The sequence below is a fragment of the Pholis gunnellus genome (assembly GCF_910591455.1).
Source record: "Pholis gunnellus genome assembly, chromosome: 2".
Classification (NCBI taxonomy): Eukaryota; Metazoa; Chordata; class Actinopteri; order Perciformes; family Pholidae; genus Pholis; species Pholis gunnellus.
Window position 1 is genome coordinate 11,955,009 of NC_136536.1, and position 22,881 is coordinate 11,977,889.

At 42.7% G+C, this 22,881-nt stretch overlaps 2 protein-coding genes across 2 annotated transcripts in view; both read right to left on the bottom strand.

The window, feature by feature from the left end:
• Positions 1 to 3,865: 3,865 nt before the first annotated feature.
• b4galt3 (UDP-Gal:betaGlcNAc beta 1,4- galactosyltransferase, polypeptide 3) lies at positions 3,866 to 7,710 on the bottom strand (the record flags this gene model as incomplete). Its single annotated transcript, XM_079167552.1, has 6 exons — positions 3,866 to 4,925; positions 5,269 to 5,373; positions 6,288 to 6,410; positions 6,512 to 6,702; positions 7,106 to 7,341; positions 7,428 to 7,710. 6 exons carry the CDS (start codon positions 7,708 to 7,710, stop codon positions 4,574 to 4,576), a joined length of 1,290 nt encoding a protein of 429 aa, XP_079023678.1. The 3' UTR covers positions 3,866 to 4,573.
• A 2,592-nt stretch (positions 7,711 to 10,302) lies between these two features.
• Positions 10,303 to 22,881, bottom strand: part of bgnb (biglycan b) — a 12,617-nt gene continuing 38 nt past the window's right edge. Inside the window, exons 1-8 of the mRNA XM_079180146.1 lie at positions 22,747 to 22,881; positions 16,525 to 16,789; positions 13,704 to 13,816; positions 12,837 to 13,050; positions 12,593 to 12,703; positions 12,361 to 12,454; positions 11,890 to 12,028; positions 10,303 to 11,793 (exon numbers count right to left, since the gene is read on the bottom strand). The exon at positions 22,747 to 22,881 is cut by the window's right edge and continues 38 nt beyond it. Of these exons, the coding sequence (XP_079036272.1) occupies positions 11,596 to 11,793; positions 11,890 to 12,028; positions 12,361 to 12,454; positions 12,593 to 12,703; positions 12,837 to 13,050; positions 13,704 to 13,816; positions 16,525 to 16,774 (1,119 nt within the window). The 5' untranslated portion in view covers positions 16,775 to 16,789; positions 22,747 to 22,881 and the 3' untranslated portion in view covers positions 10,303 to 11,595. The remainder of the gene's footprint in view (positions 11,794 to 11,889; positions 12,029 to 12,360; positions 12,455 to 12,592; positions 12,704 to 12,836; positions 13,051 to 13,703; positions 13,817 to 16,524; positions 16,790 to 22,746) is intronic.

Here is a 22,881-nt window from a genome sequence, read left to right on the forward strand (position 1 = left end):
CTACTGGAGGGAAAGTGCAAACTACACTGTCACCGCTGCCATCCCACAGTGACTGCATCACAGAACGTCCTGCAGAAAGAAGTCCAGGTGTGAGGACTTTAAAAGAAGATATTACGCCATGATGTCTCATAACATTATGTCCAACACAACATACTGGATACACAGACAGTTTATCTCACTATCATGTACTTATAAAACATTTTATTTTAGTACAACAAGCACCAGAAATATGGTTGGCTACAATGATTTAGGTAGAGAAGAGTCTCAATATTAAAGTGAGATTATGTAACTTTGTAAAGATTACATACCACACAATTCCTCTTGTAAAGGAAGAGTTCATAAGCGTTCTAACATTCTCTACAGCCACTTGATCTGGTATGACCAGTAGCTTCTGGTGGCTAACGTTAGCGAACTTGAGGTATTGCTGTGTAACTGACATTCCTGAAAAACATTTGCTGTCTATGTGACTTTTCTCTACTTGTGCTACTGTTACACTACGTTTAAACATGTACCACCACGCTCCCATCAATGCAACCTGTGGCCACAGTGGTTACTGTTCAACTAATATTACATAGTCGACCCATAAGCATTTCATTTATTGAAGACATTGTATCAGGGGTGGACAAAATAACAGGAAAACCTGTTAGTACGCTATTAGCAACTAAGATAGACCCGCAGTGTTGAAATTAGTTCGCATTTTTGCACTTCTGGTGTTTTTTTTTCAATGGGGATTTGGTTAGATGCCTGAAATAAGATAACACAAGCTTAAGAGATTGTTTTGTTCTTAAAATACATCAGTGGCGGGTGCTTACAAGTGGCTAAATGAGATAGCAGAAGTCTGGGGGACATTAAACGCCATCACGCCGATAGTCCGCCTTTAAAGCCTTGTTTTTTTTATATGTTCGCTCTTGTGTGACCAAAGACTAGTTGATTTCTAGCCTAACGTTAGCTTTTTACTTCTGCCGATTGCATTTACCGTTCAGAAATCATAAAAGTAGCGTTCATTTGTGAAGGATCATTTAGTTTTGTTTACCAAACAGCTGCTTTTCTGCAATAATCAATTTTTGTCAAAAACAGTACTCTATACTATCACATGTGTTATTTCAACTGTGAGTGAGGCTGTATTCTGTGCTGGCTTTGCTTTGGGATTGGTTGTAAGGTGCTCTTTTTGTTCACCCAGTTTCTGTCTCGGTGACTCATACAGCATTTTAGATTATGAAACAGATCGAACATACAGAGCTTGGGGTTACTGTGTATTTATAGCTATGATCTCATATGCAACTTTGTAATCCTGCTCTTTATGCCCACATGGAGCACAGAGGCCCGCACTACACAGGGTGATGTAACAGGTAAGTGCAGTTTTCGATTGCTCTACACAGCATGTGTTGACGATGATATATAGGACTGCTCATCTACCAGCTAACATGAGCATCTGATCTCTGCTTTTAAAGCTGTAGCAGCATTAAACAAAATGCTAAGGCCTGATCATTAAAAGGCCTTGAGTGTTGTGGGAGGGTAATTGCATCACTGCGAGTATTTATGGATATGTATATTACAGTGTATAAGTGTGTGTAGCTCTACATTTATGACATTAAATGAATGTGTTTAATAAAAGATGTGGGAGGAGGCACATTTTGATTATGTGTTTTTTATTGGTACATATATTTGCTTTCTGTAACAACACTGTCCATCATATAGTTCACTGCCTCTGTTGCCTTTTTTGACGACCTTGCTCTCTACACAAGCACACACATGAACACACACACACACACACACTTACAATCTTTCATAGTAAAGACATGGTCAATAAATAAGGCAACCTAAGACAACAGGTATCATTGCATGATGCAAATATGATGGTCCTTAATTATAAGTGGTGTATTAATTACGTCTCATTTGTCATGAATACATAAGCATCCCATCCTTCTAGTCAGGTGGTTCTCAGCAATCACGTTTACACTTCTCAAACGTGTGTTTAATGACGGCAAATTAACTCTTCAAATAAAATAAAAAGTGTTGCCATGAAGTCCCAATCCTGTTTACTGAATTTGCATTCAACACAGTATATATTTCCAACACTTAATGCGAAAACATCCTTTATAAAAACTAGCCTATTTATTAAATATAGAACAATCTCCAGGTACGCACACAGTATGCTGATTAATCTGTTGAGATTACATAACCTCCTTAAAAGCTTTTAGTGTGTCACTGCTTCATGTCATACAGGCATTGTCCCAGGCAATATGATATATGGTGGATATATTATCTAGTGATATGCAATTAAACTACTATGTAGTACAAAGCTAAGAAATCGAGCATTATTATCTCCCAATGTACTCTGTCAAGACCGCACTCTTTGTTTATAACCGGCAATATTTCATCATAAATAAACACAAATTCCTTCTATAAAACTATATCCATTCATAAACACTCCCCATGTAGTTTTTGGTTCTGTAAACCAGTAAAATACAGAGTTACAGTCTCTACACCTTTAAGCTGGCAGGATCAATCATGTGATACTATGCAAAAGAGAAACCCTCCACACAGAGCAATGCAAAGATTTGATTGGCTGAAACCTGTGAATGGCCAACATTAATGATTAGCATTCATGTCACAACACTGCAGTTTCATTCAGGACTTGGTTCCTCTTGGCTGGCGCAATGCCACCCTGTCCCACTAGAGGGCGGTCACATATAACCCAGCAGTACGAATTCAGTCCTTCAGTAATGGTCTTATTTCATGAGGCACAATGTTAACGTAAGAAACGTGGAGAATATAATATGGTATAAAAGGAAAATAATAATAGTCATTTCAAACCCCTAAAACACAGCTTTGAGCTTTATCAGTCAATTAATAAATAAATGAATAAATTAAATACATTCAAGTTAGCAAAAGTAATACATTACTTGTTAGTGTGATGAAACTCAACTCCACACCTGAAAATGTGTGTAACAATACGTAATCTTTCAAGCTGATTAATGACACAGTTCACCGTTTCCCTCTAGCAGCAAGAAATCCTACGTGTGATCAGAATAAAGTTCATGTCCGAGAACTAAGCTCAGCTGTTAAACTCTCCCTTCACAAAAGGTAAACTCAAAATAATACATTCCAAATGGATGATATGGAAACAGAAACTGAATGTCTGTGAGACGTAAGGTAGATGATAATTGATCCGTCAGCATAAATTACCTACATGCATGTCCTAATTTGTTAGCCCTCAGAATAAAATGACATTTTCTCTCTAATAAACATGTGTCCTTCTTCCTTGTCTCCTTTCCTTTAAGATACAAAAGTGACAGACAAGTAGAGGCAGACATTCATTTATAGCTTTTAGATACACCCGGGTCTAATATACTGAGACCCTCTGTGAAGACGTCAGGACTTCTAGTACAAAGCTGACCTAGAACTATACACAGTGCTTTTTCGTTACTATGACCTTTTTTTATCATTAAAATACAATCTAAAAACTGGCAGAATGTGTAGTCACGTGTCTACAATATTGTCTGCAAGTTTGTCTTTTACCCATACCTGACTAGACTAAAAGAAAAAAATCACAGATAATATCAGAAACATAGGTCTATCCATGTATCAAGAGTATAGTCAAACTAGACAACAACTATCATGCCAAGTCTATGTTTATCTGACAGGTGTAAAGATACTCATGATAATATTTCCTCACATTGTTATGTGGTTGGATACAGAGTCATCTACCCATATGATTTGATTGTCTAGGAACTAAATGTCAGAGAGAGAGAGAGAGAGGCACCATACTGTAAGGAAGGAAGGGCGAGTAAAAGAAATTGGAAAACAAATAAAGAAGTCTCTCTATATAAATATAAACTCTCGAATTGTCTGATAACTACGGAGTTGGTCAGCGCTTGATCAATGCACACAAATATAAAACGGCAGTCCTGGAACAAATCGTTTGTCCTAATCTAGGATCAGCTTTAGCCTCCCTGCTTTCTAACATTTGCCTGTGAGGCCGGAGAGGTAACACTAACCCCAGGTCAGCGTCTAAAAGCAGCTATACCAGTCTATAAAATGCGCATTAAAAGAGAGAAGGCACAGAAACACAAACCCACCGTGGAGTGGGGTGGACTGACAGCAGCAGTTTTTGGGGAACAAACTGGATGAAGCTGCAGGTCTGCTGGCAGCAGATGGGTTGCTTACGAGTTGCGCTTTCTGGAAAAGAGCAGAGACTTATATAGTTGCTGTCTCATCTTCATTCAGTTTGTTTTGGACCTCTACGTGGACACAACTGAGTCGTTTACCATTCTTCTGCTGGCCCCAAAATAAGTCTCGAGCCTCAGACTTCTGTCAGTAACTAGAGCCTCAGTCACATTCAGTGGATGATAAACCAAGAGGGGACTCTGTCGTGTTCCTGAATGCACCCCTGTAGACAAAAAGGGCGTTTGTTCATTCGATCCATTGCATAACTATCCCTAACCTGCACTGAGCACAGAAAGCTGGTGTACTTTGTGTCCCACAACAGAACAGATTTACACTGCTTTCCTGAAGGGGGCAGCCACTTATGCAACAGATGAGATGCAGTCCTTTCATTATACAGCTCATCCTATTTCACCACACCTGTCTTCTCCTGTGTTGTCTGATTCACTGCCTTTAACTGGGCCGGTTCTGTCTTTGCAGCTGCCGGCTTAGCCACAGTCATGTTTGCTCCTTTGCTTTCTTGCCTCTTCTCCGGTTTGGTTGCGTCCCCGGTCTTGCTGGTGCTACGTTGGTGGACAGGGGTTGCTGCTTTCACGAGGCTGGGTGCTTTACCATGGGGGGGCACACGGGGCTCTTCTCCAATGTCAACGGTGAGGTTAGTGTAGAGAGGCTCCAGCTCTCTGGAAAGGAGCTCATAGGTCAGAGAGTTGAGGCCGTCAGAGCGCCAGTTGAGTCTGGTCCTTTTCAGAAGGTCAAATCTAGAGAGACGTACATACTATCACAGGTTTGTTTGCAAGTGTGTGTGCAGTTCAGGGGCAAACTTTAAAGGTGTGACATAATGGGACATTTGTTAATTTGCTTTCTTGCATATAATATGGTGCTACAGCCAGGAAACAGTTTGCTTAGCTTAGCAAGCAAAGACTGGAGGCGGGTCCAAAGCTTACACAATCAGTTTTTGAATTAATCTAAAGAGATAAAAACATGTCAGTAAACTCTAGTAGGCGATGTCAAAAACATCCGAATTGCCCTACAAAATTAGATCAAAAGGGTAAAATATCCCTACTTAATATCTGTGTGTCTGCACGTGTGTCTACCTGGTACCTGCGTGGGTTTTGTTCATTGCCTCGGTCTCCTTTATGCTTGATCATCTTGTAATGACCAATGGCCACTGGAGGGCGCATGATCTTCATGCCAGATAGACGTACTCTGGATAAGAAGCACACAAGAGTCAACAGGAACAGCAGATTGTCATTCGCAGTCAGAATAATATTAAATCAACAAAACTTAGGTAGTCATGCTATTTTTTATGAACACAAAGCAACACTCAGTCTGAGTACATCTAGCCTCTAAGGGATACATCTAAAAGCAGGAAAGTAAAGAAAACAAACAGAATTGTGGGTGACATATGAGAATAACATACTTTTATAGCCTATAGGCGGTGGAAAACACTGTGGTTCCCTTTTTCCATCTCTGGTGCTTGTGTACCTCCCCAGTTATCTAAGTCAATCAAAACACGGTGTAACTAATGTTGCGAATGTCCAGTACATGATACATTTTAAGTTGCAAACATCATGCACAAAAGGCAAAGTGTTAAAAAAAGTAGGGGAGAAATGTTCTCGTAGTTTTGCTTCATGTCATAATTAGTGCAACCTTTTTTTTTAATTTTCATTTTCTTGTTCCTTTCACTGTCAGATTAGCAAACGGTAGAAGAGCCAGAAAGTGGACAGAGGGGACCGCAGCATAGAGATGAGATGAAAACTGCCTGAAAACTCTTAAGCACGCAGCCCAGCCCAGATCCACGAGCTAGTCCATGCGAACATACTCACTGAGCCCACTCCAAGAGACACACAGCAAAGCCACAGCAGTGGGAGGAGACGTGACGATGATAGATGATGTTAGAACAGATGAAATAAAAGTCAAAGAAAAGGAAAACATGTGGTACAGAAACTGTAAACGTGAGAAAAGAAAGGAATGCGTCGCGCAAAAGACAGTCAAAAAGTACAAGAAGCTGAGTGGCTGTGCGTGCCGTTCTGATGCTCAACACCCATCTCACATGTTCACATGCACAGTTTACAGTTCACTCTGTCATGCAGGACCTCTGCGTCATTATCCCTCCTCACCTAGCAGCAATGTCATCATCCTCTCCGCCCCAGCCCCAGTACTGGTTAGGGAAGCCGTTCATCTTCATGTATTGGTCTGGGGTCACTGCAGACACCCCACCAAAATACTGTGGGTACGGCAGCCTGGGAGGGTCATATCACCAATGTACAATTCTTGAAAATAATGTCTCAGCACAATACACTGTAGAAATCCATCTACTCACACACACACACTTAGCTTCTACCTGTATCTGAACTTGTCCATGGCCACAGACAGGTGTGTGGGGAACTGTTTGTGGCAAGTGTAGGTGTTGTGGTCGTTCTCGGGCAGCAGGTCAACGTCGTGCAGGAAGATGCAGCTCCAGTCTTCATCTCTGAGGGCCTCCCGCACCCCAACGTTCAGCAGCTTGGCTCGGTTAAAAGTACCGTTCCCCCACTGAAGTCAGAAACGGAGACAGAGGGTAACACACAGCTACACATGACTGTATTAAGTCTAAAACAAATACAAGCACGAGAGAGCACGGATGCGTGAGTGAATATTCTCATACTGTGTTGTATACATTATCAATGTCCTTAGCAATATTATTATAAATATCCAGTTAATCCAAATTATGTAAAAAAACAACAACACATGTTCTCATTTAGGCTACCTGTAATAGCATCTACTGTAGCCATGGAAATCATTTTGATGTTATTTGCCCAGGTTTTTAAGACACCTGTCTCTTAGACACGCATTTCTCATAACAAAGACAATGCAAGCTATTGAATAACACTCTGAAAAAAACATCTAGATAATACATTTTTAAACCAGCAATGCACACACTCATAGATAACCATACCTGCTGCACTATATAAATGCTGTAGTGGATCTGCTGTCGTTGCAGGAAGGGGTGGAGGTGATAGAGGAGGGCACGGAGGTGGGTCTGCCGGTTCCGGTATGGCACCACTATCGCTGTGTGGTGGCGGGGCTCACAGTCAGGAGGCCGGTAGTGACCGCCTGGCAACACTAACGGGTTCCTCTGTCTGATCTCCTCCAGGGACAGAGGAGAGGAAAGACGGACAGACACGGGTCCGACTGGAGGAAAGAAAAAGAGTGTTAGAAGTGATATTGGCTGTGAGCTTAGAATGCCACACAATTGTTCACTCCTCTCGCTCTCTCACCCAGCAGTGGGGAAGGGATCTGGCAGTCTCTCAGCGGTGGTCCTGTGGGAGGGGGTCCAGTGCCAGAGTTGCGAGGCGGGGGAGGCGGTACTCCCAAATGACTGAGGTTGGTGTAGACGTCGTGAGGTCGAGAATAATCAAACTCTGGCCCTGTGGTGTGCACCAGGACAGACACCAGGCCTCTGAAGCCCCCAAGGGAGAAATAGAGAACAAAGGCAAACTGGAAGCCCACCAGCAAGGCCAGTGTACACGGGGAGTCCAGAGAGCGTCCGTAACACGCCATAATAAAGTACGATTGTAGAGGTACAGTGAAATTCAAACTTTGGGAAAATGGATGGAGTTGTGGGAGGAGAGATGGGGGGGGGGGAGCAAGTGGCAGCTGGATGAGGATGACGGAGGGAGAGGTGGGAAATGAGCAAGGGGAGGCAGAAGGAGAGGAGGGGAAGGAGGCAGCGCTCGGTGCAGGCTCAGGCGTTCAGTAGGGGTGTGTCCATCTGTAGGAATGGGTAGTAGTGGTGGTGAAGCTCAGTCAGCACTGCCATCACCTCCTGACCACAGACGTCACTGGGTAGGAAGAATACAAATAATTTGAGTTAATTGCGTTTATTGCTTGTTATCATTATCATCATCATCTCATTACATCAATGTAGATGGAGGGTACCTGCTATTGCGAGGGTCTAATTAAAACCTGTCCTGGGCCAGGATGGGCTCACTCCACCTCTCTCCTCCTCTTCCTCCTTTCATCATCAAGCTTTCTGTAATAAAATAAAAAGAGTGAGTAGCAATTGCAGGAGCAGATTTGTCTCAGTACTACTTAGTAGTCTACTGTAAGCTAAAATAAGCTGGGGAATGACAAGGAGCTACAAACAAATGTCATGTTGGCTTCTTTATTTAGAATGGCTTATTTTCAGCAGTGACATTTCCATGGAGCTGATACAGAAGAAACGCTGATGCCTGCTGCAGATCAAATTAATCCAACATCACAGTTCCCTGTTCGTCCAAACAATCACATGCTATCGCAAGCCTTGTGGCTTCTACACTGGAGCAAACACAAATCCATTGCTATGTAAAATAGACCAGTGTGGAGCAGAAGCAGCGCTACATGGTAATCAGTGCAGATCTGCCTTCAAACTAGGTGATTAGCCTATCAACATCAACACCGTCGGGCCTATGCAGGATATTATGTACAGTACTAACGTGACTGAAGATTCAAATGTGCCAATAACGTGCATTCGACAGGATCACCGGCTATAAAGGCTGTTCCTGAAACCCCTGATATTTAAAATAGGCTGCACACAAGCTCTGCAGCGCCAGCCGACTCACCAGCACATCCCTGCGACATTTCAAATCCAGCCCCCGGCTTCCTCGGAGAATCGACGGGCCGCTGCCACCGAGGAGACGCGATGGACCAAAATAAAGCGAGGTTTTTTTTTTCTGATGCTGGTCGCTCTTCCTCCTCCTCCTCCTCCTAATCTCTCATCCGAGGCGAAATCTCTCCGTAGCTGCTTAGAGAGCGCTGCAAACGCTTTGACACGCAAGAGCATCGCCGCGTCAACACAGGCAAGTGCGCTCTGCCTCATCGACACACGGCCGGATCATTGTATCGTGGGATCAGACGGGCTGATGGGCGCACAGCCGCGGTGACGACGCACTGAGCGGCATATTTGAAAATGGAAATTATGATATTGAAACCGATGGTTGATTGACGAATGCACACATATTCGACCATGCAACGAAAATGCTGAAGTTGGAAGTTGGTTTGGCCATTATTAGTTGAACGTTATGCAGTTATGTGTTTTGACTTCAAGCAACAAACATGTTGGCGTTCATTTCCAAATATAACCGAACCTGCTTGGGATAGGTAACGTTGAAGAAACCAGCGAGCGTAAACTATATTCAACCAGGTAACCAGCTGAAAAACCCAGTCCAGCGTTCCCAACTCTTTTCCAATGAAAGCAGCGAGAAGTAAAAACTCCAAAAGTCGCTAAATCAAGCGAGAAAGTCGGCAACACTGACAGCCCGTCCATTCAGTCCTCCCTCCAAAGCAACCCCCACAAAACACAGATACCCTTATTTGTCAGACTATTTGATTTATTGATTGGCATTGGGACGTAAAATAAATTCTAAATTGTCAACTATATATATATATATATATTATATATTTAATATAATCAAAACTTCATCATTGCTTTTAAAAGTTGAATTGCAGAGATCCAGTGGATCAGCTGAAGTGGATTATAATGTTCATCATAATTATGATAAAACAACAATATCACCCTACATTTTAGTCTGCATGTTGTCATGTGTAAGTTTATATAATTTTTTCTGTGTGAAAATGTAGAAGACATTATTAAAATGTCTATCAGTATGCAGGACTTTACACTTACACTTTTTCTGCAAATTCCTCCTTTCCCATGCTCTGCTTGTTTCTGTGTGTTAGTACTGAAGATGCACCACACAACAAGAGACTTCTGGGAAAGAGCATGACATTTTGGAAATGATTCTCACAATACAGGTGGAATGTGACAATAAATTGTGGTGCAACCAGTCAAGACAGTTGTGGCTGAAAACAAATCTGATACACACAAAAAATCGAATTAAACAATTTTCATTATTTTCATCAGTTAAAAAAAGACAGCTCGCGGTTGAAAGAGCGTATGTGTTCTGTAGTCATATTGAATCGATTGACAAAGTTACTATTTTGACTTTATTTTCCATTTAAAGCTGTCAGATGAAATGCTCATCAAAATGTAGTAATGGATTCAAATTGAAGACAAATTCATAACATCAAGCCAATATTGATTAAAATATCACAAACTCTCGCTTTAGGATTGAATCCCACGAATGTCCAAAGAATCAGATGTTGTCACATAATGTCTCTGCTTAGACTTTTGGATGTATTCATCAAATGTTTGCCACTTTTGATATTTCTTCTTTATTTCTCACACAGCATCCAACCCATGGGCATCAGTTGTTCTCTGGCTTTATGCAGCAGGCTAAAAATGTCTGTATTCACATGCAGCAGTAGCTTATCAGATTACAGAACCGAGAAAGGACAGAATAATAATGGTTAAAGTAGTTGCACATAGGTTTACCAATGTAAACAGGCTAACCCTCCAATAACCCTGAAGCAGATAAAGCATAACAGAAAGAACTGTGCAAAACAATGCATCAACACTATACTATTGATAGCACTATGTGAACACACTGCGTTCATTGTCTCAAAGCAAAGCGGATGTGTGTATTCTAACTGGGGCAAAAACCCCACGACCACTGTATTAAAGTATATACAGACAGCATAATATTTAGTAAAGGCACAGAATAGACTCCTTACACAGGCAGGCTGGTGGTTCAGTTAGAAACGATGTTTAGCACTGATGAGGATGATTTTAAAATGTACTTATTGCACTTTTAATCAGTCAACTTTCATATGTACAAAAATGTATTTGAACTGGTAAACTTGAATAATAGTTTCCACACTATGTTTCCACACTACTTGTTTCTGTAAATGGTGGAAATTGCCCCCAAATCTGTGACTAAGGGTGATTAATACAGTATCATTTGATCACAGAGTTGAGGGCCAAATGGCTTCAGATCAGTTAAACAGGGGCAACGTGATGTACCTCCCAAATCAGCACACACACACAAAGTATAAAAAAAACTATAATGCATTGCTTTTCTATTTATTTATTTTTTTTACTTCTAAACCAAATTGTTAATATGAAAGAGACATCTATCTCAATAAGCACTATTGTGTAAAAAATATGGAATGAAATGCTTCACAAGTTCTCATTTTTCATCGATTTAGGCCGGGGGAAAACAATCTTCTTAGACATTCTTCTCTGTTTTATCCATTTCAAATGGCAAAACTTTCAAAACCTTAAAATTCAAAAATGAGAAAAACTCAGGTGAAGTACTGCCAGCGCTTTGTTTTCCACTCCCTTCAAGTTATGTGATTGCATTTTTCACTTCTCTTTCTATTTCATCAGTTTATTGCCCCTCCTCTCCGTCACTCATCCTCTTTCCAAAAACAATAATAATAAAGATAATTATCTCAAATATGAACACCCTTCCCTCCATCTCTCAAGTTTTTTTCCTTATTTAAATTATCTGTTCCTCCGCCATCACCTTCCTCTCACTTTCTCCATCTCTCTGTATCCCCCTGTCTTTACTTTTTGTAGTTGCCAAACTGAATAGCCCGACGATCGCTGACACAGCGGAACGTTGCGGGCTGCACCTCCCAGTAGTTGACAGGGTTAGCAAACAAGCTGATGCCGTTGTAGAACGTCCTCTTCATCCCAAATCCTCGAGGGCAGAAGTCATCCACGCCCACCTGGTCGATGTTGTTGGAATGGAGGTACACCACCTAGAAAGCAGGAGCGGCAAAGTCGAGGGTGAGTGGAGCGTCGCGTGAAACATCCAATCTCAGATGGCAAACTAACTGTGTGGATGGTAGACTCACCTGTAGGTATTTCATATCTGGGAGGCCTTTGGGAACACGAGTGAGGCGGTTGTTGTCCAGATGCAGCTCTCTCAGCCTGGGGACGAAGGACAGACTGCCGTTCTCTATGTTACGGATATGGTTAAATCCAAGGCCCAACCTGGAAAAAGTGAGATAAAAGGGGAAACGTGAAAAATGCAGAAAACAGGCCACTGCACGGCAATACTAATACAAGATGATGAGTGCGTATGAAGGAGCAGAGCAACAATGTAGAGAGGAACACCTGAGCTTTTATCCTGCGGCAGTTTAGTGGCATGTCAATGTAGTTCATATTATTACCCCTGAGGGGCACTGCTGACTGGGGATGTTTTTTCTTAATCCACAGTCCACATCTCTTTCGAAGAAAATCCCTCAAGGTGCAAGAAATCAGTTACGAAACGAGTATGATGTTGAGGTGTGTGTGTGTGTGTGTGTGTGTGTGTGTACAGATACCTGTACAGGTTTTTGTAGCGTCTCAGGTCCTCTAGTTCCACCGCCTGGATCTGGTTGTTGTCCAGATGAAGCTCATGGAGGCTATCTGGGAGATCTGAAAGAGAGACAACATAACACGTAAGGCTCCACTGAGATTTGATTTTGTCCAGTGGCTGTCCATTCCTTGTATTCCTTGTGAAGATGAATCCATTGTAAATATGTTAGCATTTTAGCCACACAGATGAGTTGTTACCTTTTGGCACCCCAGTTAATTTGGACTCTGATATACGCAGATAATTCAGTTTCAGTCCCTTGAAGGCTCCGGGCTCAAAACCGCTGTTGTAGATGGGGTTTGCTCCCATTTCTGCAAGATGAAGGGAATATTTGTGGCATGAAATAAAAAAAACGGTCTCTTTAATTTTCTATACAGTGGCAAAGGCAGTGGTGAGCACCACAGGGTATAGCCTGGATTTGTTGGAGTCATCAGCATTTCTGACCTATGCAGTTCATGTTGGCCAGTCCTGCGAAGGCTCCAGCTGCCACCTTCTTGATGCGGTTCTCGTGGATCCTCATCTCAACCAGAGAGGCCGGCAAGTTCTTGGGAACGGTGGTCAGCAGATTCTTGGAGAAGTAGAGCTTCTGCATGTGCTTCAGAGGCACAAATGTTCTGGGGTGGACTTTGGAAATAAGGTTATTCCTCAGAGACAGAGCCTGGAAAAAAACAGTAACCACAGTGAGCCAAATGAAACACTTTAGCACTCAGACAGTCAGAAAAGAAAAAGAAAGAAAGCTAAAACAACACACAGAATGCACAAGAGCCTGTGTTTGCATCCTCTGTCTTTACTGAATGTGTTTGAGTGAATTAAAACTGATCCTGCAGTCGATCTCGTCATCGCCGAATGTCTCTCCACCTGCGCTGGCTAAAAGATGGAGACGAGACAAACAGACCTTAATAGAGATGTTATTGTATAATGTCATGTTGCGGGATTTCTACTCTGCCAGATTCGATATTGCTCTTGGTCAGCGCTCTTGAATGTGGGTCAGGAGTGAGCAAAGCCTTTCTGCTAAGAGAGGCAAAGATGTGAGCTTGAATACTCCCATTTGACTTCAGGCTCAGAACTTAATACAATTAAAGCTCTCAGAGCGAAGGGTGGTGGAGGGCGAAAAATAAAGGTAATGAACCTTTAACGGAGGATCATTATGATATTTCACACTACCGGAGCCAACACAAGCTGAGCTGAGTCGTTCATACATCCTTGAGAGGTGCTGATCTAATGTGACCAGAGTGTGTGTGTGTGTGTGTGTATGTGTGTGTGTGTGTGTGTGTGTGTGTGTGTGTGTGCACACGTGTGTGTGTCTCTTACATATAAGTTAGTAAGGCCTTTGAAGTCATTCTCTTTAAGCTCAGTGATACGGTTGTTCTGCAGGTCCAGGAACTTGGTGTCCGGAGGAATATTCTTTGGCACCTCAGTCAGACCTGAAGACGAGACCAATAAAAGCACAGAAGGGAATCATGCTCCATTGAATGCTTCGGGAACCAACACCCTAAAAACCAGATTGTTTTCAAGGAGGCAAGCTCTTAACATATCTTAGTCAGACATAGACCATGGAAAATAAATAGTCACTGTGTGTTTTAAAACCTCCATCAGGCCTAAACATGAACCCAATCACACTCCCACACAATCTCAAATGAGCACTTTGGGCCTCCTCGTCTATTATTTTAATGAGAGGTGGACATAGACACAACCATGGAGGTCAAACAGAGACGTCAAAGCAGCACATTACTGGTTTGTCGCTTACAAAGACATGGCAGATGGGGACACCAGGTGTTTTCCATCTGGTTTCCATTCGACAGAAGTCACAAAGGATGTGACTTAAATACCATCAGCAAAATCACACATCAAATAAAAGGGAGACAGGTACAACCCTGACACACACATAAATACAGGCTGTGTGTGTTAATGTGTAAGTGGTGAAGCTGCCGTGCCAAGTGTTAGAAACACCTGCTAAGAAGTCGTGTAGAAGTAGAGTGTGCAGTTAACAACATCATGACAAGCATAAACACCAAGAGCTGTTACGGTTAGGGTTGCGCTTGTGTATATTGTTTACCAAGCAATAAATTCATAAAGGCTAAGAATGGGTTACAAAAAAGCGGACGGCGTTAAGAAACACACCTGCATTATTCCATTCGGGGATCTGGAAAAATGACTCAGCGCACGCACAAACACAGCAACCAGTGATCATTAACTAGGCCACATCACAGAGGACACGTGGATGAGTGTATCAGATGTGGTCAGTGGCGCAGACAGGCCACTGTAAGCGAATCCCGACCAGGGCCGAACTCATCTGGATCAGGACCATGATGCAACCAGACCCGCTGGTGAGAGAGGACGCCAGCTGTCCCACTGGGATCCAGTTTGCCACCAACCACATCTGTCCCACAGGATCCTACCCAGAGCTGTCCATCTAGAGTTAAGTTTAGATATATGGCTTTGGCTGTACTGTGCCACTCCCTCGTTGTCACCACACAGGATCAAACCCTCAGCAGCTCCCTTTGACATTCTGTACAAACCATGTCCACGCAGTGCTGAGAGAGCTGGTGGAGTGGCCGAGGAGGCTTGGAACTTTATAGTGTATTGTAGAAATGAAGCGAGATGTTGCCCTCAGAGATACATTAGTATAAGTTGAATTAAATGAAATATCAAGTTTAAATCCTATTATTAACTCAAGTCTCTACCATTTTCTCAAGTGCAATAAAGTTGATACAGCTGCTGTGAGAGCAACATGACTGTACCAGAGGGATTTACGTGGTAGGAAATATTTACACCTGCAGCTTTCGACAAGCATCCTGCCAGCTGAAAACCTCCAAATGTGTTTGCTTGCATCAAAAACAACATAAATGATAACCAAACCTGAAAAAAAAAACTTTCACCCACCCACCCCCCCCGATAAACTGAATCCCTTTAACCCTCTAAACCTCAAACCACAGCGCCTCACCCGTATCTGCCACAAGTCTCAAAGCCTTTACCACAAACTGACAAAACTAGCACCTTCTTAAACCCCAGCGTCCCTCAACACAAATACCCAACATCATGCTGGGATGCACACTGAGGGGAGACAGACGCCACCGCCAAAATACATCTGTTCTAAATAAGCACTTGACATCTCGGAAATTATACGCTTCCACATTTACCCGCAGCAGAGAGACCAGGGGCAGTAAATATATAGAGCTTGTAAAATGATGATTCGACAAAACCATTATGTCTAAACACAGACAGCTTATTAGAGTTATATAGCCGCTATAATGTGAGGAATCTTTATATCCGTAAATAAGGCTGAGCGCAATTTATTTGGTCCTGTAAGAATAGACAGAGAAAGAACAGGAAATTATAGCATATGCTTGTATAGAAAGAAGACTAAAAAGTCACAGACAGACATATTTTGAGGTACATCAAAGACAGACATACATTGAGAGGTAGAACACTGAGCGTAATGTTTTTTGTGTCCTTGTCACCAGCAAATGAGTTTGATGTTTTTCGAGTGGAACTCATACCTGTGAATATTCGTAACCCTCACGTCGTTACCCTGACATTCCTCTTCCATCTTTAAACCCCTTTAAACCAACTCGTTCTTCCCTCCATCCTCCCCTCCTGGTTGGGGATTACATGAAAGATCCTGTCTACATCCCAAAAACAACATGAAACAGCTCCTTAAAGACAGAGAGGAGATTGCAAACTTTTCATCTCCTCCGATCAAAGTGTCCTTTTTTTTCTTTCTGTTTACCTTCCTCTCTCCGTCTCTTGTTTACTTTCTTTCTTTCTTTTTTCTTCCCTCCTTCCTTCCCTTGCCTCAGTCCTTTCCCCTTTACTGCTGTGTCTCTCCTCCTCTCCCACCTAGTATCTACACACGATGTCTGGAACACTAAATCCCTCATAGACATCCAGAGGATGAAACTTCTCTCTGAGATAATACACCAAAGAGGGACTTTACTCTCTGGAGAATGTGAAAATCATGCAAGGCTCGGGTCATTCAACTCATTTGCTTTCCTGTCTGAACCTCTTGACACACACACACATACTTAGAAACGATGACAAAGCATAACAGACATGTATGTATCTGTCTCTCTCTCTCTCTCTCTCTCTCTCTCTCTCTCACACACACACACACACAGACACTCTCACTGACCAAGGTCAGAACACTGGACGACCCTGAGCTGACAGTGGCAGCCGAAGGGGCACATGGGTATGTCAGGGGCGGGGATCTCCTCTACAGCCGAGCCTTCTTCCTCATCCCTCATCATCGTCATCATCCCGCCGCTGTCCATGCTGTCCATGGCAAAATCCCAGAAGCCTCTCTGCTCGAAGGGCAGGGCCGAGGAGGTGGAGAGCAGCCGAGCCACGCATAGCAACAGCAGGAGGGAGCAATATGGCAACATCGTTAACTTATACACCTGAGAAAACACAAGAAGGACGGGGAGCAGCATCAGTTTTATTACACATTAATGTTAACACTTTAGGTTACCAGTTTAATGGTAAAGCAAGTAAAACTAATGCAGTATAATACAACAGCCCTACAATAAATCCTACATTCATAAGGGTTAAAATGTTTATTGAAACTTATCATTATTTCAAATGTATTTTCTCCACTCCATTTTAATAAATGGGAGTATGAAAATGAATATGCACATGACATTGAAATGTCTAGGATGTCAAAATGACAAAAAGAAAAAGTGTATGAGCAAGGCTGGATATCCCCCAGACAACGCAGGCGACTGCCCTGGGGCCCCAGACCTCCAGGGGCCCCAAACGTGTATTGTACTTGGGAACAAATTGGCTTCAAATTCATAAATAAGGATAATGGTCAGCAATAAATGGACATTGAAATGTTATGAAATGGTCTGCCTGTCCTTAATTATAAAGCCCTACTGTTTATACCACATGACAGGCCAACGGGGGCTGGAGTCTGGTGAGGTGAAATGGACTCATTCCCCCGGGGGAAACCTGCCAGGAGTCAACTCTGAGAATGAAAGTCACTTAAACCACACCAACAAAATGTCACTGTCTGCTTCCTGTCCATTCCCAAGAGAGTAAGTCACTTCTTCTCACTGACCAACCGGATTGTGGAAAGGACATCACCTCAGCGGTGGAAAACTTTATTCCTGCAACCGAGCAGTTAAACAAAGCCACCATTCATTTAGAGTTGAAACTGGGTGTGCAAGTGTGAGAGCGTCTGGGTGCATGTGTTGGAGTTTGTACGCATGTCATGAAACACAGACTCCATGATATCATAGCTGTGCACACACACACACACACACACACACACACACTGCTGATTGAGGTCACTAGACTTGTGATCATGTGTGTGTCTGTGTTTTTTTGCTAGCTTCATCTTGCCTGCTCTGACCGAACTAACACCTCGGCACAGCCACCCCCTCCGGCTCAACCTAAAATCTAACCCCTAGAAAAACACATTACCACCAGGCCAATTGATCCTTACGAGGGGATATCGTGACTCTTAACCTGAGGCTAATCCTATGAAGTAAATCCCAGTCCTACACTGGACTCTGGGGTGACTTAAAACCATATAATCTATAACCTTGTCATACTAATTCCCTTCTCTGATCCCCAGCTCTGTAATCCTACGGCTGTGGAGTCTTGATGCCAATGGTTAGCGCGCAAATGGACTTTCCAGGGAAGTTTACGGATCCTATAGCAACATGATTGCAATTTCTTTGGAACCAAGAGGAGAGCAAATTTTGTCTTTCAACATTATCAGAAACAGGAGAGAAGAGGGATGGACAAAAAAAAGGAGTGAAGGTTTTGGATGTCTTGGGGTGAAATTTTGAATAATATGATTAGAAGTTTGTACTGCACTTCAAATGGAAACTCAATGCGATCTGTCTTTTTGTGTGTTAATCTCAAGCTAGTCTACTAAATGCAACACCATTTAAACACTTGCTTGATCTTTGCCCTGCCTGTTTCACCAAATGTCCCAGGATTTCTCTAGTAGCACAGACTGTTCACAAGACTTTGAAAGGCCTAAAAGGGAGAGGTTGTAATAATAAAGCTTGTGAGCGGGTTTCAGGGGATTTTTTTTTATGTTGGAGAAATGCTTCTCATTCCACACAAAAAAAGTTCTCTAAACTGATACTGATCCTTTAAATAACAAAAGTAAAGCCTGAACAAAAACACTCCACAAAGGAGAATGTGGTCAGAGTACACACTTACTGAATATTGATACACTTCAGTCCTAAATCATAAAGGACGGTGCATGAGAAAATGATCAATAAAGTTGCTTATGCAATCCACTGCTACTGTAGAGAGATTTAGCTCCATTCTAAGGAATGAAAGTATTACTGAGGGACATTAAAACTAAACTAAGAGTCTGTGCATGAGGTGGACCTGGACTGAAAGCATGAATAACTGGCCCCTGCAGTCTGCTCCCTGCAATAAAAATAGCAGCCAAATTATACCATTTTGCAGAAAATAAAAAAACACCACTGGCCTTGGCTTGGCCAGAAGAATGCAGAAAAAAGGACATAGCAGGGACATACATGTATATATAGTCAGCATCACACAATGACACACAATACACAAAAGAGCTGTAATATAGAAAACAGCGGACTAAGCCTTCCACCTACGGTTTCTGCAGCTTGTGCTTCGCAGCATTGTGGGAGGATTGCAACTAAAAACGTGGCACCCTTGCTCTAATCTGTGGAGTGTGCAATAATTTGTCAGCCATTTGTGGAGATGTGGCAGTAGATGGAGATTTGCAGATAGAGGTGTTGGAGACGATGGAAAGGTAGACAGGAACATAAATAGTCTATCATCATCCAGGAATGACATCTAAGACTATAAACACAACATAACAACAAGACTAAACTACATCCCACAACCAAGCAGCCTCTGTGACTGTAATGACCACTTTTATCTGGTATGTGTGTGTGTGTGTGCGTGTGTGTGTGAATTTACAAATTCCTCTCCTTTGCCTTCAGTAAAGTTGTGAGCCGCCAAACATCCGGTCCTAGACGAAAACAAACCAAAGGCTTCAATCTTAATTGTTCTGCTCCTATCCAAAGGCCAAGAGTGGGATGGATCGCTGGCTATTCTTGTCTTGCTCACTGTGTTTGTCTTCGTGGTGCTTATGGAATCGGGGGGGGGGGGCAGACAAGAGTAACTGGAAAGAAAAAAAATAAGAGTAAAATGACATTATGAGGCAGACAGAATAGTGGGAGTTGTGTGTTGGCTGTGGCGAGAATGAAGTTTCAGGAAAGGAAAGTGTCTAATCAACACACTGGTGCAAATACATTCTTTTTTGTGTCTGGTTTTTCAGGGTTTGAGCTAGGCCTTTCACTTCAAATAGACAGAAACGGTAGTACTATAACACCGTTGGCATGAATTGGAACGCCAACTGTGAGCCAGGCCTCATCACTCATCATCAGTGTCCCACTAATGCTCTTGAATGGGAGAAAATCCCTGCAGCCAGGGTCAAAGACCTTGTAAAACTCCTCCTCAGAAGAGTGGATGCAGTGGAATCAATGCCGATGTTCAACAACTACATGTTGACAACCCTAACACTTAACAAGATGACGGCTTCTCTGTCTCCTCTGTGGTAATGATTATTTTCAACAGGGATAGAAGATATGAGACAGGATTCAGGGGTGGATGCATGAGAGAATGGAGGCCATTGAAAGCACCATCTGGTGAACAATCCGTGCTACAAGTGCTTCGGTTGTTTGAGTTTCCCACACCCAGCGTTTGAGATTAGCTTTACATTTCCTATATGCACTATCCATCAAGTGCTGGGCACTTGTCTGCTCTCACATCCACCGCAATTACTTTGATGTGACTAGAGTTCCCACAAGGCAGTATTTGCCCTTGTCAAGCTAAACAAACATATATTTAAAATGTATGCTCTTTGTGTTGCCAAGAACAATCATCCCAAGATACAACGCACAGAGTTTGGTCTCCCATGACCGCGGCCCCAGAGAAAGGCACCTTACCTCCCACCCAGTCCGACGCACAACCCCCACTTTCTTTTGACTCACAGGAATGGCTGCCACCTTTTATTCACGGAAAAAAATGTGGAATTGTTATGACTGTAAAGTCATCACAATCTGTTTTATCACAGCACGTTTTATTCACAACCGCTGTTCTCATCTGTGTCTAATGTAAATGTCGAACCCTTTGGCACCGCCATGAGCCGCAGCTGCCAAAATGCATTAAGCTTTACAATATCGATCAAGACATAAAAACGCTGGCTCATTTTATCTGAGTATTCATATTCAGGAGCACATAAGCTCTGCTCCTTAGACTGCGTTGGCAGAGAAGAGTTAAGGTGGGGCAAAGTTCTCTCCAAAAGTGCCAGCTGGCACGAAGACACTGGCGTATTGGCAGCCGCCACGTCAACACTCAGTGCCGTTTAACATCACAGGGTGGTTCAAAGCGATCAACGTGCTGACTGAGCACAAGATGTTTGACACGGCCTCGTATTGTGTTGCAGAGAATATAATCTAATTTTGGCTGGAGTCGCTCCATGGTGTATTTATTTGTTTCAGTAACAGTTTTTTTTTTAAAACCATCATGTTATTCTGAACAGGATCCAAGCTGCAATAAACTCTGACGCCCCAGTAAAAAAAAAACACATGTTTGCTTGTTGGAATGCAAGCTGTCCTAAACCCAAACACAGACACACACACACACACAAACTCAATCACGTGTAAACCATCTATGTATTTTGGTCTCAGAAATGCTTCCAAAATGATCTAGTAATTTGGCTGAACTCCCTCACTTCCTTATGCCATGTCTCCTTCACTCCACACACGTGACACACTCAGACAGGCAGCCGCACACAAAACACCCTAAATTCATGTGCTCTTCAGACACACAGTTAGTGCTAGGCGTGTCCGGTAGGAGCGTTCGGGTGGAGTTAACTGCCCCAGTGGCTGTAATTTGGAGACTGCAATTCCTAAAAAAAGGAACTGCTTGGCAGCTTCTCTGATGCCACCAAGCTTGGATGTGGTGGCAAGCTGCTCAATGTTGCAGAGACGAGGCCTGACCAGAGCAGAGCAGAGAGCAAAGAAATGCAGAAGAACAAAAAAAGGGCCAAATAACTGACCTGAGGATCCATGCCTGTGGGAACATGAGTCTCATTCAAAGAATGTGGACTATTTCAAAGTTCGTGCTGGTTGTACGTGAGAGAGTAAACCTTATTGTTAAAAACAAAAAGAAAGAAAAAAGGAACAAACAGCTAATTCTATTGTCAAAACATGGCAAAGACAGAGCTCAATTTAACTTTGACTTGAATTCATAAAATGACACAGCCCTCTGCAGGGTGAAGATGATGAAGCTGCAGGGGAACTGTGAGTTTGCATTTAGACCAAATGATGATGCGACAGACAGGTGGAAGGACAGACTGGCGAGGAGAATCAGCAAACAGACAGAGCAGCAGGTGCAGGGTGGTCAACCCACAGGCTGGCTAATAGGCAGGCGGGCTGGAAGGTCAGGAAACAGACAGATGAAGACCGTCATTTCAACTGTCTGACCATCGACCCCACAGACACACACTGTGTTTGCTCTGTCTCTTTACGGAACCATTGCTGGACATGAAGTCATCAGCACAAGACAGAATGAGACCGCGGGGAGTCCTCAATCTTTGTTTGCTTCAAATTACGTGACAAAATAAAAACACAGCAAGCTATAATCTCCACGCAAGTTTCTCAGACCACAGTTCTCTCAACACATGACGTTCTGAGCGCCGTGTGCAGAGGGTGAATTAGGGCAGGGCAGATGTCTACCAGAAGGAGTTGACTTGATTGGCACGTTCCACCATCATTATTCTCCCCCTTGATCATGATGCAGGGACGTAAATGCCATGTGTTGCATTTAAAGTCCAATGGTAGCGTTGATTTGAGGATAAAGTGAGTGAAAAGAAAGGTTTCGCCCAATTATCATCATTAATGATCGCTCCCAGCGAGCAGTCTGGAGACTCGTTGCGCCATCTGGTGTTACTCCGGAGTAACAATGACAGCGTCACATGCGCCGTGCAACAGGTAGCTGGATGATAGGGAACATTATTTAAATATAATAATTGTGAGGGAGGAAACAAATAAATAACAAAAACATTCAATTGGTTACGAGGTGCAAACTTTTTAAACAGCGTGACAACTGGAAATGTAAAAGTTAGTGACATAAATCTCAGCAAAGTACGAAAAATGTGAACATGTTAGATGTAGCAGAAGAGTTCAACGCTACTAGAATTCAAATTATATTGATATAATTGAATTTCTTATCGGCATGGCATTTGCATATAATTAATAACATTATACAAATCAGCTGGAAGAAGAAAGTTGCCCCCTGGCCATTTACAAGACTGAACAGTAAAATTAAAATAACCCATCACCCCTACCTTATGGATCAAATTAAGATATTATTCCAAAACAGTTTGAAGGTTCTCCTTGCGTGTGTCAGATTATCCTGGAGATTGTTTTGAAGTCCTATATTTTTTATCACATTTACGGATTATTGCAGTATTTCCCTGTGA